This window comes from Haliaeetus albicilla, chromosome 21 (assembly GCF_947461875.1).
Source record: "Haliaeetus albicilla chromosome 21, bHalAlb1.1, whole genome shotgun sequence".
Lineage (NCBI taxonomy): Eukaryota > Metazoa > Chordata > Aves > Accipitriformes > Accipitridae > Haliaeetus > Haliaeetus albicilla.
In genome coordinates this window covers 23,407,079-23,423,107 of record NC_091503.1, presented here as the reverse complement: position 1 = coordinate 23,423,107, position 16,029 = coordinate 23,407,079, and the positions used below count along the sequence as shown (strand labels likewise).

General features: G+C 42.8%; 1 protein-coding gene across 2 annotated transcripts in view; it reads left to right on the top strand.

Annotated features, from left to right (window-relative positions):
• The window catches only part of KIAA0319 (KIAA0319 ortholog), a 58,186-nt gene that overhangs the window by 19,303 nt on the left and 22,854 nt on the right, over positions 1-16,029 (top strand). For both annotated transcript variants that reach the window (XM_069809222.1, XM_069809221.1), the window contains exons 3-7: positions 2,812-3,584; positions 11,975-12,158; positions 14,396-14,500; positions 15,181-15,278; positions 15,665-15,752. In XM_069809222.1, the coding sequence (XP_069665323.1) occupies positions 2,812-3,584; positions 11,975-12,158; positions 14,396-14,500; positions 15,181-15,278; positions 15,665-15,752 (1,248 nt within the window). The remainder of the gene's footprint in view (positions 1-2,811; positions 3,585-11,974; positions 12,159-14,395; positions 14,501-15,180; positions 15,279-15,664; positions 15,753-16,029) is intronic.

Sequence of the window (16,029 nt, the reverse complement as noted above, 5' to 3'; positions counted from 1 at the left end):
TTAGAGATTAGATTAAGTTCACTCTAAGTAGATGTTGTGTATTTTCCATCTGAAAACAATTAATGGACACGTGGGAAATAGCCTGCTTAATTCATCCATTCTTGCTCACCTACTGCTAGAATTTAACTCGGGTGTAACTAGCTGAAGCAATAGATGAAATTTTGATTACTTTGATATTTGGATTACACTGTTAGATTTAATTTAGAGTTGGTGGGGAAATAATTTTCCTGTTGTACAGATATTCTGAAGCTTAATGTTTTTTCTTTTCCTTATTGGGCTGAAACCAAGGCCTTCTGACATTTGAGAAAGGGGGTAGCTAAGGTCTGTGGCTAGAATGCTTGCTTGAGAGATTTAAGTTCAAAGTTGTGCATTATTTTAGGAATATTCTGGACTTTTTTCTCTATGGCTAATGAAACACCATTAATTTCATGGGAGGCTGACTGTGCAGTGTGATAGCTGATGTATCAAACTGAAAGTGGCAGAGTGAGATTTGAAGCTTGCTTTGACATCAGGCTGAGCGAGGACTGGCTTCAGATTAGAGTTTTGGATTATTCCATTGTATAAGTCTGTCTCTAAGACAAGAATTGTTGGTTGTTTTTTCTTAACAAATAAATAATGAAACTTTCAAATTTCTTTTGACAGGTTGGTCACTTTCTCCTTCAGGGGTGAGGTAAAGAAGGGAAGGGATGAAAACAGCCTGCAAAGGAGTTTTTTTGACCCACCTTAATAGAGCTGTTCCTAAAGTATTAATTGTAATGAGTTGTTACTGACCTAATGTAGCAAATTCACACAGAGTCATGTTTCTGTTTTACCCTATTAAAGACCTGTTTCTTATCTCCCTGCTGACTTGGAGGGGTAACTAAATTGATACCTGTTGAAAAAGGACAGAATGGTTAAATGGACTGCCTGACTCTTATATTTCATTTTAACCCAGACCTCTGCCGGCTTCCCTGTCCGAAGTTGTGCAGACAACCTAAATGAAAGACTTGTGATGACAATTCAGTCTCTGTCAGGGTCTTATGTTTTTGGAGGTAAAAGGGAATGTAGAGGAAATATTTACATGCAGTGTGGAAAAAAATAAAAAGCACAAATCCTGAGCACCTCCTGGGTACAGATAAAGATACTTCATGTTTGGGCTATGTTAGAACAGGATAAGTTGTTTTAAATTCATGTTCTCCTGGATAGGTTTTTCACTGAAAGTGCAAAGTGGAAGAGTAAACAGCATCCCAGATCTGTGAAGGAGTAGCTGGAGTCAGAAAAATGGCACTTGAAGCTTTTTATCAAGCTTGAATGGCACTTGAAGCTGTTTATCCTTTTTTGTCAGCTTCTTATTCAGCTATACCTATTTGCCAATCATTGGTCTTTTTTTTTGTTTCATGTTTTTCCTCCTCCCAGATAGCCAGCTCTGCAAAACCATCATAAAGTCTTGTCCTCTCTATCCCTCAGTGTGAACTTAACCTACTTTGCAAGCTGTACGTTCATTCCAGGCAGTATGATGCCCCACAGGTATTTCAGTAGCTGTATTCAGATCATGTATTGGGAAGTTCAGCCCAGAAGATGTGGTGGAACTGTAGCGTGGTGGTTGGATACGCTGCATGCGTAGGAGGATCTGCATCTCCAAGGCTCTAGGTCATGGTCAGACCTAACCCCTATTGCCAACCTATTCCTACTCTTTGATTTTGTTTTTCCTGCCCATCAACTCAGTGGATTTGAGCTGGAATCCATTAGTCAAGCTTCTTTTTTTCTTTTTCTCCTGCCATATACTATTGTGAATAAAGAGGTTTCTGCTGCCAGAACTCAGCTGTTAATGATGTGCAAAACAGGCAGAGTCAACTTTGTCTTCTGTTACTGTGTTAGCTCCACAGTGGTGACATCTTGTTTTCATTGGTTGAATTAGCAAGTCTAGTTGAAAACAATGTTAAAAAGAATATCCTGGTTTTACTCAACTATTTCTTGAAGCGTGATCAGATTTTTCAAGTTGTGTTTTGGAGAGAGGAATTCAGTTATAATTCTGAATTATAAAGAAGAGGAGCAGTTATAACCAGGGAAAAAATCACCTAGAAAAGATGTTAAAAATTGACTGAGATATACAGTATGTTGATTCATGCTTGATTTGAACATTTCACACTCAGTCTGTGATGTGCTATCAATTCTGGTGTCATACTAAAAGATTACAACTTCGCTGCAAAGGAAGGAAAGATGCTTCCTACTGGAGCAAGCTTTTGGGATTTCACATTAAGTAGTGGGTAAAGAAGCAAAAGTTTGAGAATTTGATCCAGCTTTTATATTAACCCCAGCAATTATGTTGGTGTGATGCACTCTTCATGAAGTTCAAGTGAGATGGCAAATGTTTCTCTTATGTAGGTTTTTGCTGCCTTCTCCCTCAAATGAAACGGTGCCATGTTACAGTGTCTTATTTGAGTTTAGTTTTAAAATGTTTTTTTGCTCACTATAATATGGGGGTAATGGAAGTACCCCATGATTTTTGTGTTCCCTGCTCTGTTCATGCTTTTAATTATTGGCAGCTCACTTTCATCTCTATGTATTTGTATTTGTAGCAAGGGAGTAAGAAGTACTTCGCAAAACATATCAAGATCCTACACTGAAAAATCCTCTAAAGTACAAATACTACTGCAAAGGGACATGCTGGAAAAAAAAGTGGTGGTGATGTTAGTGAAAGGAAATGACCTTATTTAAGCAGGGTGCTACCTGTCTTTATCTTGTCTCCTGTGATAAGCCATTTTTGGTCACAGTAAACTATATTATGGCTTGGTTGTACTGTTGTGCCTTATGTTGGTGGTGTTGTTCCAGGTTCCAGTTGTGAGCAGTGCAGAGAAGGAGCCACGTACTCAGGTGCAGTAATATCTCCCAACTTAGAAACCACTAAAATTATGCGAGTTCCTCATGCTATGTCAGTGTCTGACTGCATCGCAGCATGTTGTGACCTGTCTGGTTGTGACTTGTCCTGGATGTTTGAACGACGCTGTTACATCGTGAACTGCCAACACAAGGAGAATTGTGAACCTAAAAAAATTGAAACTGTAAAGTCCTATCTGACTTTTGTGCTGAGGCCTTCTCAGAGGCCAGCCTCGCTGCTAGGATTTGGACAAGTGATCCCAAGCATGGTCCACTCTGTGGGACTCCAGAATGAGCCATCTGAGGAAGTGAGTAGCCTCAAGGAGCTGTCTCTGCTTGGCAAAGATCCCAGCCTTGAGGAGATACCCGAATATATTGATGATTATAAAGAGTTGGAGCAGGACCCCTTTCAGGTGAGCATCAAACATGAGCAGAAGGAGAGCACGGATTATGCTGACTGGGGCCTGATGGTGCCAGGTGAAAACGGCTTCAACTCTTCGGTGGGTGATGATGTAGATAACCAGGAAGACTTTGCTGAAAAGAAAGGGGATGCTGGGAAGGTGGAAAGCCTTCTGAATAAAACCAGCTCTGAACTGAACTCTGTCACTGAACACTCCACAGAGAGGTTGTCATCTCTCCCAGAGATTACACCATCCCCCGGGAAGACATTTGAAAGTGAAGCAGCTGTTCAACTTCTTGCACAGCCTGATGATGCTTTGCAAAAAGAGGTATGTTTGCCCCTCAGGAAGCAGGCGGAGTATGGTGAGGCCACTTTGCAATTGTTTTGGGTTTCAAATCATATTAGGTTATTGCTTTGTAATGTAACCCTAACACTCAAATGACTTACAGTCTTGTTACAGTGTAGAAAAGGCTGAAAGGGAGAGGGTTGTCTTAATAGGCAAATGAATCGCTAAAGGACTCTCTTCTGTCAGGTGATAAGGAGCAGAGCTCCTTTTGGGACACTGTGGGGTTTCCTTGGAAGTGTACAGATGAGGGGGCTTGGACCTGATATAATAGTGTTATGGTATTCTTCCCTTCTGACCCTTGGTGACTCATTAGAAGAAGTTAGCTGAGCAACACTAGTGGACCATCTAGTATCCAAAGGCCAAGACCAGTAAACGTAAGTTCCTCCATCAATAAAATTAAGCCTGTTTTATGGGTTTTATGCTACTACTGCACAGTGGTGTTACAGATATAAAGGTGCTCAGTAAACACCTTTTATAATGCTTTTAAAATGTATAAGAGAGGCAAGGTACATAAGGAGGGACAGTGGTGGTTTTGGACCATGATGTACAGCAGGATAAAGTGGATGAGGTGTTTTTGTTCTCAAAATACTTTTCTTGAGTCTGGCAATAAGAAAAATAAGCTAAATGCTTAAAACCTAATTTAGATACTTAAGATGCACCTGTTCTCTATTTATGCCAACCAATTTGATCAGTTGAGACCAAAGGGTCTCTGGTTCCTTAAGAACAGGGTGGGATCAGTTGGAAAGTTGAAACAGGCTGTCAAGTCAACATTTACTGGGTTTGACACACGCACCTGCTAGAGCGAAGAGGAAATGAAGCAATGTTAGCTGGATTGCTCCAAATTCCACGAGATTCTGTAACCAGCAACTACCTATCTCTTGCTGTAAAAGTGATAATTTATTGACATTACTGTAGGGAAGAAAAATACATGTAAAAAAGTTGCATGAAATCTGTGACAACTGAGGTTCTTGGGGGGGGGGGGGTGGTGACTGAAATGGGAAAAGTATGTGTGGAGAGCAGCAAGTCTTAAGATACAGTCTAACTTAGCTACCATTGCAGCCTAGAGATGTGGCAGTTTCTGGGCTCTGCTTGGAGATCTAGATATTCTGAGAAATTCTGGGAGTCTTGGGGGGCCTCTGGGAGTGGTGTGAGGAACATGAATGGCTCCTGCAGCTGGGAGAGGACAGCTGGCAGAGGCTGGGGCTTCTACCAGCTCTTCACAAGCTCTGTCAGCTGTTCTTGATCAAAGGGTACTTTGGGCTTTTGCCCTAGCTGGCTCACCATCACAGGGTGGTGCACCCTTTCAGCAGGTGCTGGGGGGAGACCTAGGGGCTCTGCCTAGAGATAGCAGTGAGCTAGTCAAGAGTTTATATGGGTCAGGGCTGGCAAGCCAACTGTTGTAGGCAACATTAGGGTGCATGTCTGCTCCAGACTGCCTGGTCAGGAACAAGTAGATGAAGCCTTCAGGCAACTGGGAGGAGCCTTATATTCACAGCCCCTGGTCCTCATGGGGGATTTTAGCAACTCCAATACCTACTGGGAGGGCAAGAGAGCAGGGCACAAGCAATGCAGGAGGTTTCTGGAGTGTGTTGATGGTGTCTTTAAGAAGTTATCAGAGGTGATTGTGGAGCTGACAAGGAGAGAGGCTCTGCTAGACCTCACCCTTGCAGGCAAGGAGGGATTGGTCAGTAATGTGGCCATGAGGTGGTGGAGTTCAGGCTCTTGAGAGTGGTGGGAATAAGTCAAAAAGCAGGGTCACAGCCATGGGCTTCAGGAGAGCAGCCTTTGGCCTGTTGTGGGATCTGCTTGGAAAAATCCCAAGGGAGACTGTCTTGGAGATCAGTGGGGACTATGAGAGCAGGTTGCTTTTCAAGGATCACCTCCTCCAGGCTCAAGATAGACTGACTTTTATGATTGACCAAGTTGATCTGGAGTGTATTGGCATGCGTGAGAAGAGATTAGAACTTGTGTCCATGTGTATGGAAGAACATTTGATAACAGATAAAGTGCTGTTGCAAGTTGAAAAGTGGGTACTGCTTCTGCAAGCAGAGTTGACAACAGAAGACTTGTTTTAAAAAGTATCTATCATGCAGACCTTGAAATGAGCATAAATTAACATGAGAGTTTAGGCGAGAGGGGTAGATACCGTTTGTTTTTTCTATTAGTATGCAAAAAGCACATATAAATGTACATATGAAAAGTATGAGTCCTAAGTGTACGGTCCCTGCTGATAAAACTTAGAGTGACATTCTGTCATGCACTAGAGTTGCAGTTAGTTCTCAAAGGGCAATAGTTGAGCTGTTCTTAGAAAGTTAAAATTAAGGAAACCCAACCATTGCTGTACTAAGCTCATCTCCCATTTTTCCTTCCATCTGCTAGGGGAAACTAACAAGCATCTTTTAGTTACTGACTGTGCTGTGTGCTGGAAATTAAGCCATGGAAAGAACCTGCAGTAGCTCCATGCACCACCATGTTTCTGCACTTTGGGTGTGCAGTAAGACTTGAGGCTTGCCTCCATTGTATTTTGCTGGCAAATGGAAGTCTCATTAGCACTGTGCTAAGCTTTAGCCAATTGTCAGGATCTCTGCTGACTGAACTGCTTATGCCTTGTACTTACAGAAGCCATACAACTTTGACTTCACCTAAACTGTGTGCCAAACAGAGCTGAGCAAATTTGTTCCCCATCTCTGAGATCATGTGAATACAGCTTCGTGAAAGTTGGGATTTCACATCTTGCAGTGGTAATGATATATATGGCCAAGCCTACTTTGTAAATCTTTGTTTTGATTTTGCCACCCCAGTCAGAATAGAAAGATTTTGCTTTCTCTCTGTGCACGGCCTGTGTAGATGGGAGTTTCTTGCAAAGTGAAATGGAGAGAAACCTGTTTCTCACTGGGACATGGAGGAAGCATTCCCATGTGGTCTTTATATTACACTAACATTATGCTAGCACAGCCATTGAAATTCCTGTGGAAACGCTGAGGAATGAGCTTGCTTCTTTCAGTGCAGAAGGGATGAAGCTCCAAAACTGTGGGTCAGTCTTCAGCCCCAGCTGGCAGTGATGTTGAAGAGCTGATAAGACAACTGTAGGTAGAAGGTGATCAGGCAGTGCTCTGTTAGCAGAGCTGTACAAGGCTGATGGGATAGCATTGAAAGCCGTTCATGAAATGTATTGTGAAATGACTCTAAAGGGTCTCTATTAATGTAGAGAAACATTAAGAATCTGGAGAAGCAGAATGTTTTGAGAAACTGCCAAAGCCTGCAAAGCCTTTGTTTCCCAAGCAGGAATCCTTTTAATTTAGACATTCGTAGAGAAATGAAGATGACAAGCAGTTTTGGCAAATGCCTTTCCCTGGCCTTCCCTGGATTCAACTTCAGTCCAGATGCATCTCCTCTCCCCTTCCTCATCTCCACTCCCCTTCTTTTCACTGGACATTATGCTCAGTCCCTTTGACGAGGTGACAGGTGGCACAGGAGATTGGGATCAGTGCATGGCAGTTTCCTTTTTCCCACTTATTGCTGCTTCCTCTTTTCTGCCACTGTTTCTTCCTTCTTACTTGTTTGCTCTGCTCTGGTGTGGGCTTTTCGGTGGACCTCAGTCCCCTAGGAGGTGGCATGAAGTGCCTTGTTCCAGGAAGGTGTCTTCAGCCCTGTGCCCAATAATGTCCCCTTCCACGTGTTCCTTCTCATGTCTCCTGTTATGCATCCCCTCCACCTCCTCCTGTGTCTCCTGCCCCCAGTGGCTATTGCTCTTTCTTAACTATGTCTGGGTGGTTGCAGTGTTGGTGCGTGGTGGCTTGTTTTTGTCCATTGCCAAACTGGGACCACAGGGGTGACCTCTGCAGCCAGTCCCCTGCCACCCAAACCCTGCCACTTACACCTAACACAAACTTCCTGCTTGGCTTCAAGTTTTTCTGGTTTGGGAACTGTACTCTAGTGAAAAAGATGCCGCCTGTGATAGGATTTCCTTTTTGTGTCTCCTCCAGCAAGCAGACATTTTAATCAAATCTCGTATGGATTGTTCAGGCACATATTTGTGTTTCTTTCTGAAAAAATGTTTCTTTGGAAACCAAATTTTGTTATTAAGGAAATCTTAAGTTTTTACACTGGATTAAAAATGCTGAGATGTCTCCAAATAGTTTTCTTACTGGTATATGATCCAAACTACCTCTCAAACTCTGGTATTTTTATATAGATTATGAAAATGTGAAGATCTTAAAACCATTTTTGCTAATAACTTTAAGGAAATACCCTCTGTTTATTGCATGTTATACAATATTTTCCTATTCTCCACTTAATTCTGCCACAGCAATTCTATAGCTTTGTTCCTAGATCCATGCTGATGCACTCCCTTCTGCAGCTTCCAGACAAAGCTGTTTTGACAAGCAAGACAGAGCAGGGTGGCAAAAATGCAGTTCCCTCCCTTCACAGTAGTCAGCAGGATGCAGTGTCCTCAGGTGCTGTGTTCTTTGAGCAAGGACCTGGATAGAGATTTTAAACTGTGAGACCAACCAAACACAGGCCTCTGGAGTCTGCGCTCCAGGAGCATCCTTGCCATAAATGCAGTCAGGTGTAGGGGGTTTCTGTATGTGACTTGGGATAGAGCATATGGGGTTTGTTAGTTAACTGAGTAACCTGGCTTTTGGGTTTACATCAGAGTTCAGAGTGATCTTATGGACTGTCACGCTCTAGCAGCTGAATAACGTGAATACATTTAGAAATCTGTACAAAGTAAATGCTGTCATGCTGCCCAAACCAGGAATCTGCAGTGCTGCTCATCCTTGAAGTGAGATACCTGTGAAGTATTAATTGTCTCCTTAAAATTTCCAGTTAACTGCTGATCTGTTAAGCAAGGTGAGTTTTTCAGGTTTTGGTCAGATTCCAGCCACTGCTATGTCGATGATGCAACATTTCAAACATTCAATAGGTTAGGCCTGACTTTGTTCTTGAGTTTATTGCATTTGCAGGAATAATGGTGGAGTCAAAATGCATAAAGCTCTACCTAAGAAACCTGAAGATGGCTGAGAGAATATATGTGATGAAGAAAGAGCCTTTTAATGTCTGATTGATATGCCTTCAGAATTGATACTTAAGAGTTAGAATGCAGTAGAATATCAGAGATGTTCGTATCTTATTTTGGCTTTCTTTCAGTTTTGAGGCCTGTGAATGCTGAACAGTCCTGTTTGGTTAAAAATGTATTGACTTGATCCTTAGGGGATGTATAAGACCCCTGAAAGATGTTTTGATATTTAGATTTACCTGTCAGAAATGTTTGTTTCTTTCTTGAAGTCTGCACTTTGTGTCATACAGTATGATGGTTTGCTCTTTTGCAACTCCTCAACTGTACCATTAGTAGAGGTCACACTTGCTTGAAATTGTTAGACAGATAACTGAATGCAGAGAAGCAGGGAGCAGCAGACCAGTGAAAGAGCAGAGTTTCACTGCTGACAGAGCTGCTCTCCGTACGGTTTTCCAGATAAATGAGAGCAAATGGTACTGCAGTTGTATAGTAGTCATGTACAGAGGGACACGGAGGAAACACTGCTGGGGAAGCAGTTGTGTAAAACACAATACTAGCAGCCCTTGACTCACCAGAGTCCCGATCAGTTGTCTTTAGGGGTACTTGAGGAAGATGCCTCCTTGAGGATGAAAGGTGGGTTACCTGGAGGATCAGGATGGAGCAAGGCAACATGGTTGGACTTGTCCTTCCCATTCATGGGGAGAAAAGAAAGCACCCAGTCTGTGGTGTCAGCCAGGGACCAGAAGGGAAGAAGGATCCCCCTTGACATGATACTGCTGCCTGCACTGAAACTTGGTGCTTCCCCATGGAACTGCCTGACTATATTTTTCCTTTGGGATTTTGGGGGTGTGTTTGTTTTCCATTGGAATTCTCAAGAGATTTGCACTCAAGTGCAACCCTGAGAACTGAAGGATGTGGGTCCTTGTGGTTGGTGTGTTTATTTTGTAATAAGCAGTAGAGGCTGTACAGGTGGGTAAAAGCAAACAAAAAAACCCACAAAGCCTATACCAACAGAACTGCCTACCTTACTCACTTTGAGAAAGAGTCCTCCTTTTTTTTCCTTTTCAGTTCCCAAGCTGGAATTCAGGTTAATCTTTCCCTCCATATCTGCTCCAGCGTATCGCTCAGTGATAGTTTCTGCTTGAGAGCTCAATTTCTGATACTGCCCCTGCCCCAGTTATCTGCTGCCTGCTAACATTCTTAGTTTAAGCTATCTTTTCAACTGTGACACCGCATCAGACGTGACAGTGCCACAGGGCACCTTTTTGACTGCAGAGTCTTGCCTAGGTTTGCTGACTGAAGACATGTTTGGTGCTGTTGCAGAAGAGAGTGTCCCAGGAAAGGTACATTTGAGGTGACTTTGTCCCCATCTGTCCTACAAAGCCAGGATGGCTGCTTCTCAGCTGATAGATTGGCAAAGGGCCGGGAGAGGAGGAAAGCCAGAGGAAGCTCAGAGAAGTAGATTTCCCTCAAATTTGGAAGGCAAAGAAACACTTTCGTTTGCCAAAGTGTGGTAAAGATGATCTTTTTGGAAGGTGTGGGATGGAGTATGTAAAGGAAAACTGTATGGAAGAAAGGCCTTTTGTCAAGGTCTGAGGCAGGACGGGCCTGAGGCTTTCCTTGTGCATGATAATGTTGTCAAGGATGAGATTCCTGCCAAGGATCTAGGCTTGGCATGCTGAAGGCACTACCTTAGGGGAGCTGCAGTCCCTGATCCTGCTGTCAGTGTCCCAGCTGCTCAGACAGATCTTACTGTCCGTGTACTGAGCGGAGCTGGAGGTGTGGGCACAAAGGTGCTTGTGTTACCTGTGTTATGGACCCATCTGGAGATCCTGGTGTGGCCCTTGGCATCCTCACAGGGTAGGCATTCACAGTCCCTGACACTGCTGTCGCTGTCCCAGCTGCACAGGGATCTTTTCTCTCTGTCCTTGTTGAAGGCAGAGATGGAATTGCAGATGACTTCCATGCTCTCTGTTTCCATGCAGGCTGGGAAGCAACAGTCCCTGACATCACTTTCATGTTCCCAGCTGCGCAGGGAGCTTTTCCTCCTGTCCACATCCAAGGCAGAGCTGCTCTGATTTCCTAGGGAGGCAACAGGCTGCAGAGTGAAAGTGAAGCACCTGAAATATGAAGAGAAACTGGGAGCTGGGACTGTTCAGCCTTGAGCAGAGAGGGTTCAGGGGGATCTTACCAATGTGTATCAATAACTATGGTAGGAGTGAAGAAGATGGAGCCGGGCTCTTTCCAGTGTTGTCCAGTGACGGGACAAGAGGCAATGGACGCAAATTGAAATACAAGGGATTCTATTTAAATACTAAACCCCCTTTTTCTTTTTTCCTGTGAGAATGGTCAAACACTGGAACAGGTTTTCCAGAGAGGCTGTGGATTCTCTGTCCTTGGAGGTATTCAAAACCTGACTGGACATGGTCCTGAGCAGCCTGCTGTAGCTTACCCTGCTTTGAGGAGGGGCATTGAGCTAGGCGATCTCCAGAGGTCCCTTCTTACCTCAGCTATTCCAACCTTCATAATCCTATTCTTCAGTTAATAGAGTATGTACAAATAATAGCAGTATGTTACATCTTCATGTGCCACGCACAGTAGCCATCATTGGCTAAATGCTTTTCTCTAGATGTTAGGTCAGAAATGAGTCTTGAGAACATAAGGAAAAACTATTGGCCCATAGAAACTAATGGGTCATGGAAGGTTGATGGGGCCTGAGAGAGAGGGGCAAGGTGATGGGCAAGGGTAACACAGGGCTGAGTTATTCCTGCAAAACTTGCCGTGTCCTTTGCTGCAGTTCTGATTTACTAACAAGATGGGTTAGTGAGAAGAACACAACTGCTTGGTGACTGAAGTAGAGAGATTTAGGGCATTTTATTAGTGATGAGGAAGTAAGAAGGTATGAGCAAGTTCTGGTCTGAGCAGATGTAATAAGAAGGAAGGATTCTGTTATGTTTGTGTGTGTACAGCATGAAGACAGTAATACTCACGACATTAGACTTTCTGTCATTGGCTTTTAAAGGCTTATGACTATATTTAGACCTGTCCTACTGTTCTGTATTATTTTGGGAACTGATAGCCTTAGTTGTGTTCCAGGTTACCTCATTTTGATGACCATAGCCTACACTATTCTGCATCTGAAACTTGGAAAATGATGAGCATTTCTTACAAGCCTGATGGAAAAAACTCACTCCTCCTTTTGATAGTTATTCTGTATAGGAGTAAAACCTCCTAGTAACAGAAATCGTTAGGCTTACCCTACATGCCATTTTAAAACCAGCATACCTCTAAACCTAGAAATGTGAAAAATGGCTCACTTATAACAACTCTTTCCCTATAATTCATTTTTCAGGCTGCTACGCCTTCCCCTTCTTCAGGCAAACTGGATTTCTCCCCAGGTGTGTCAGAGAAAACCCAGACTCCCACAGTGACCCCAGAGAATGTCACTGAAGTTGGGATCATGCTACTTCCCACTAATACTGTGCCATCTCAGCCCATGCAGCAATTCACACCACCTGCTACTGCTGATAAAGCAGGTAATGTTTCAGCATAGCTGGAGATCTGAAGGGTACCTGCAGGTTGGACAGCGGGTGGGGATGGCTATACTACTGTCAGGCTTCCAACCTGTTGTTAGTGATGAGCTTGCTCTTTATCCAAATGTAACATCATCCCACTTTAAGGCTGTAGACCTACAGTAACACTGCAAACTCCAGACCCCTTAGCCAGTTACTTCTGAGGCAAAACTCTGACCGAGTCCATCATTAATGGGAAATTATAACTCAAGCAAATACAGCCAAGTAAAAAACGGAGATAAAAAGCCTTTTTTAAATGGCTTAATTTTTATACTTGTTGAGAAATACCTGAGGCTTTCTGGAGTTTCAGAATAGTCTCTTCTAGCCATACTGTTATTTTTGTGTGACTCCTCAGAACATTGCTCCCTCTCAGAAACTCTTCATTAGGGTTCCAACTATATCATGTCAGAGATCGTGAAGCAACGTAGGTGGGACTTGAGGAAGCTCACCCCTTAATAGGGGAGAAGCCTAGCCCTTAGTAGGGGAGAATATGGCCTCCTTATTCTGGGAAAGAAATGTTTTGCTCTGATTTCAAAGCTGTGAGGAAGCCTATCAGATTTCCAGCTGCAGAGCAAAAGTTTATTTTGAAAAGGACATGTTTTAACTATGTCCTCTGTAGTTGTGTTAAATTCTGTGTGTATGTTAGAGTGTCTCCTTTCTCCTGCTGAGTTTCCTGCCTCCCCATGCACCCTGACAAAAAGGTTAGAAGGGCCACAAGAAGCAGAGAAGCACAGGTGTGTGTTCTTCTGCACTCCTGATGTGCTGAGGGATATGGAGAGCTAAGCCCCTTGCTTCTTGGTAGAGCAAGTCTGATTTGGGACATTCTTGGCACCCTCTGCCAAATTGCAACCTGCCAGCCAGGATAGCAGTAGGAGGTAACAGGAAGACATGAGCTACAAGAGATCCCTCTCCAAGGCAATGGATCATCATTACCATTGAGTGTTGACTAGGCAGCTCCTCCTCCTCCTTCACAGGAGGAGGTTGAAGAGGACTCAAAAAGGAGCTTGGAAGAAGAAGCTGAAGGGAAGGTTGTGATGAATCTCACAGTAAGTACTGCTTTGTGCAAGGATTGCCTCAAGTTTGTGTGTTCTCAGCCCTACTGTCTTGGAAGTCTCAAAGACAGTCCCTCCTTCTCTCCATTGGTCATCACCCTCATCTAGCCATTTTATTCTCATCTCACATGGAGGTCGAAGTACAAACCTCCGTTCCACTGGTGTCTAGGGCAACTCCCATGAGCAATTACAGAGCCTTGGGTGCATTTAAGTAGCAGTGATAGAAAGTGTGCTGTCAGTGTGGCCTCTTCACTTCATCCAGTTTTTAGACCGCTCAGCTGCTACCGCTGAGTAGCTTTCTTGCTCATGTATTCAGAGTTTGTTAAGTTGAATGTTTAGACACTAGTGAATGTTGCCTTTGGAAAACCTTTGTTCTGTGGGCTCCCAATAGTCAAAGGAAGATATTCAAAACCTTTGAAATACAGGTCTATGGGAACCTTTCCTGAAGGTGTGCTTTGGTGTGTTTCTGTTGGGGAATGGATTTGTGGACTTCAGCATTTTTTGGAAGAGGAAAGAGTTTTCACAGATGAGAACTGGGACGGTGTTCCTGGATGGCAAATAGACTGAATGTGCAGTTCAGCTACAAAATAACACCTTTGCCCTGCTCTGCAAATGGAATTTTTAAAAGGGACACTGGGCTGGACATTAAGGCATGCCTCACAAGTCCCACACAAACATAGAAGTAGTGCTTCTTGGTGAAAGAAGGCGTGATATTAGAGTTCTAGTGTGGAGTATGTTACTTTAATTAGGTTTGTCCTGGTGCAGATGGCTTTTTTGTCTTCTGTAATTGCATATTTTTTAATTCCTGCACTTCTATCCAATTACTAAGAAAAATGCAGAATTCTTTATGCAGAGCAATGTTACCTTTGATATACAGGAATAATCTGAAGCAGAGGTAGGGGAAATGAGACTTCATATTCGGGGAAGAAGAAAAATTTTGGTTTGGTAGAAGGTGAAGGAGCCATAGTCATGATTATAATAGATTATTATTTGATTATGTATTGAGGCATTCTTTTTTTTTTCCTTATCCTTGCCTATTCACTGTAGAGTGTTTGTCAAATTTTACTTACTCATTACAAATAATATTTGAAGATACTAAATTTATATCCATCCCTTCTGTTAAAACATAATGTATTTATTCTGTCTTAGATACAGTAAAAGAACTTATTGTGTCTGCTGGAGATAACATACAAGTGATGCTACCCAAAAATGAGGTTGAACTGAATGCCTTTGTTGTCCCGTCACCACCTACAGGTGAGTTGAATGGCCTTGGCATACAAGGAGGTGCACACACTACCAACCTGTAAATGCAGACAAGTCCTGAGTTATGTGAACGTCTACACCTCGGGATAAAACCAGCTTTCTCATCTCCTACTACTACCTTTCTTGTGGCTCCAGCTGCAGAGAGGATTTCCTCCTTTGGATTTTAGAGATTTTTTTTTTTTTAAAGTGGCTTTTATTTTCAAAAGCTGAACTCATTAGCCAGATAGTTCAATAGAAAGCCTGTAGTTTCTGGCAAAAGATGATCTGGCCCAGGTTATAGCATCTTGCTGTAAAGCAGAGCGGGGGAGGGAGGGGGGGGAGTAGGTTCTGAATGCAACAGTTACTTTAAAACTACCAGCATCTGAACTGCAGCAGCAAAGAATACGTATTTCATAGGTAGCTATGTAAAAAGCATTCACTTCACATGAAGCTGTTTTTTGTGAAGCAGTTACTTGTGAAGTCTATTACATCCTTGCTGCTTTACCAGTTTACAACACACTGTAGAAGTTTAACATGTATTTGTACTGCTTTGTTTTGCAGATTTAAACAGTAGCAGTCATGATTGCCTACTGTAGCATTTTATCTGAGGGATGATGAACTTGATTTCTTTGTTTCCTGGGCTTATTGTGAAGGCAAAGCTGATTACTCTTATGATGTGTTATTGTTCTTAGAAACAGCCTACACCTATGAGTGGAGCTTAATCAGTCACCCTGCTGACTATGGTGGTGAAATGGAGCGCAGGCACAGCCAGACCTTGAAGCTCTCTCATGTAAGTGAGCTGTAAGCTCAGGCTCACTGTGTTTGTGTGGTCCTTTCACAGGAATCTAACCTGTGGGAAGGGCACCTTGATTCAAGGAGTTCAAATGACTGCCAGAATCTCTTCACTTAACCTGAGTCGCCAAATCTTTACCGGATTAGAAGTGTCTTTTTTAGAGTGCTTTTATAATTTTCTAAGATACAGTAAAAATTCTTAAGTGTTTGCTTTGTATTCCCTGCTTCTGGGCAGTGACTAGTGGCCTTTTGTGTATTTGTTTATAAAAGGAGCTCGAGGTTTCATATCCAGATTTTTCTCTGTTTACAATATGATTGGCAGATTTATGCATACTGCTTTGTATAATTTGACGTGTAACCTGATTTGTTCTGTGTTTGTCTCAGTTATCGGTGGGACTTTATGCCTTCAAAGTGACAGTTTCTGGTGAAAATGCCTTTGGTGAAGGTTTTGTAAATGTCACAGTCAAACCAGGTAAATCAGTTGGCTCAAGTAATGAAATTAATTTAACAGCAGTAGTTGTACAACATGCTTATCTAATAGTCTGTTAGTTACTGTCTGTCAAAGACATCTGGTATGCCAGTCATGCAGAGATATTTCATATCTTGGTGTCTATAAAGCATTTTAAGGAAGTAGAGTTAAGGATCTTGCTCACTGTGTTTAAGTGCTCTCTGGTCTTGTACCCTCCTCACGCAAGGCCTGAGATAGCATCATGCCACCTTTTATGGTCCCCTTCTCCAGTACAGCTAGG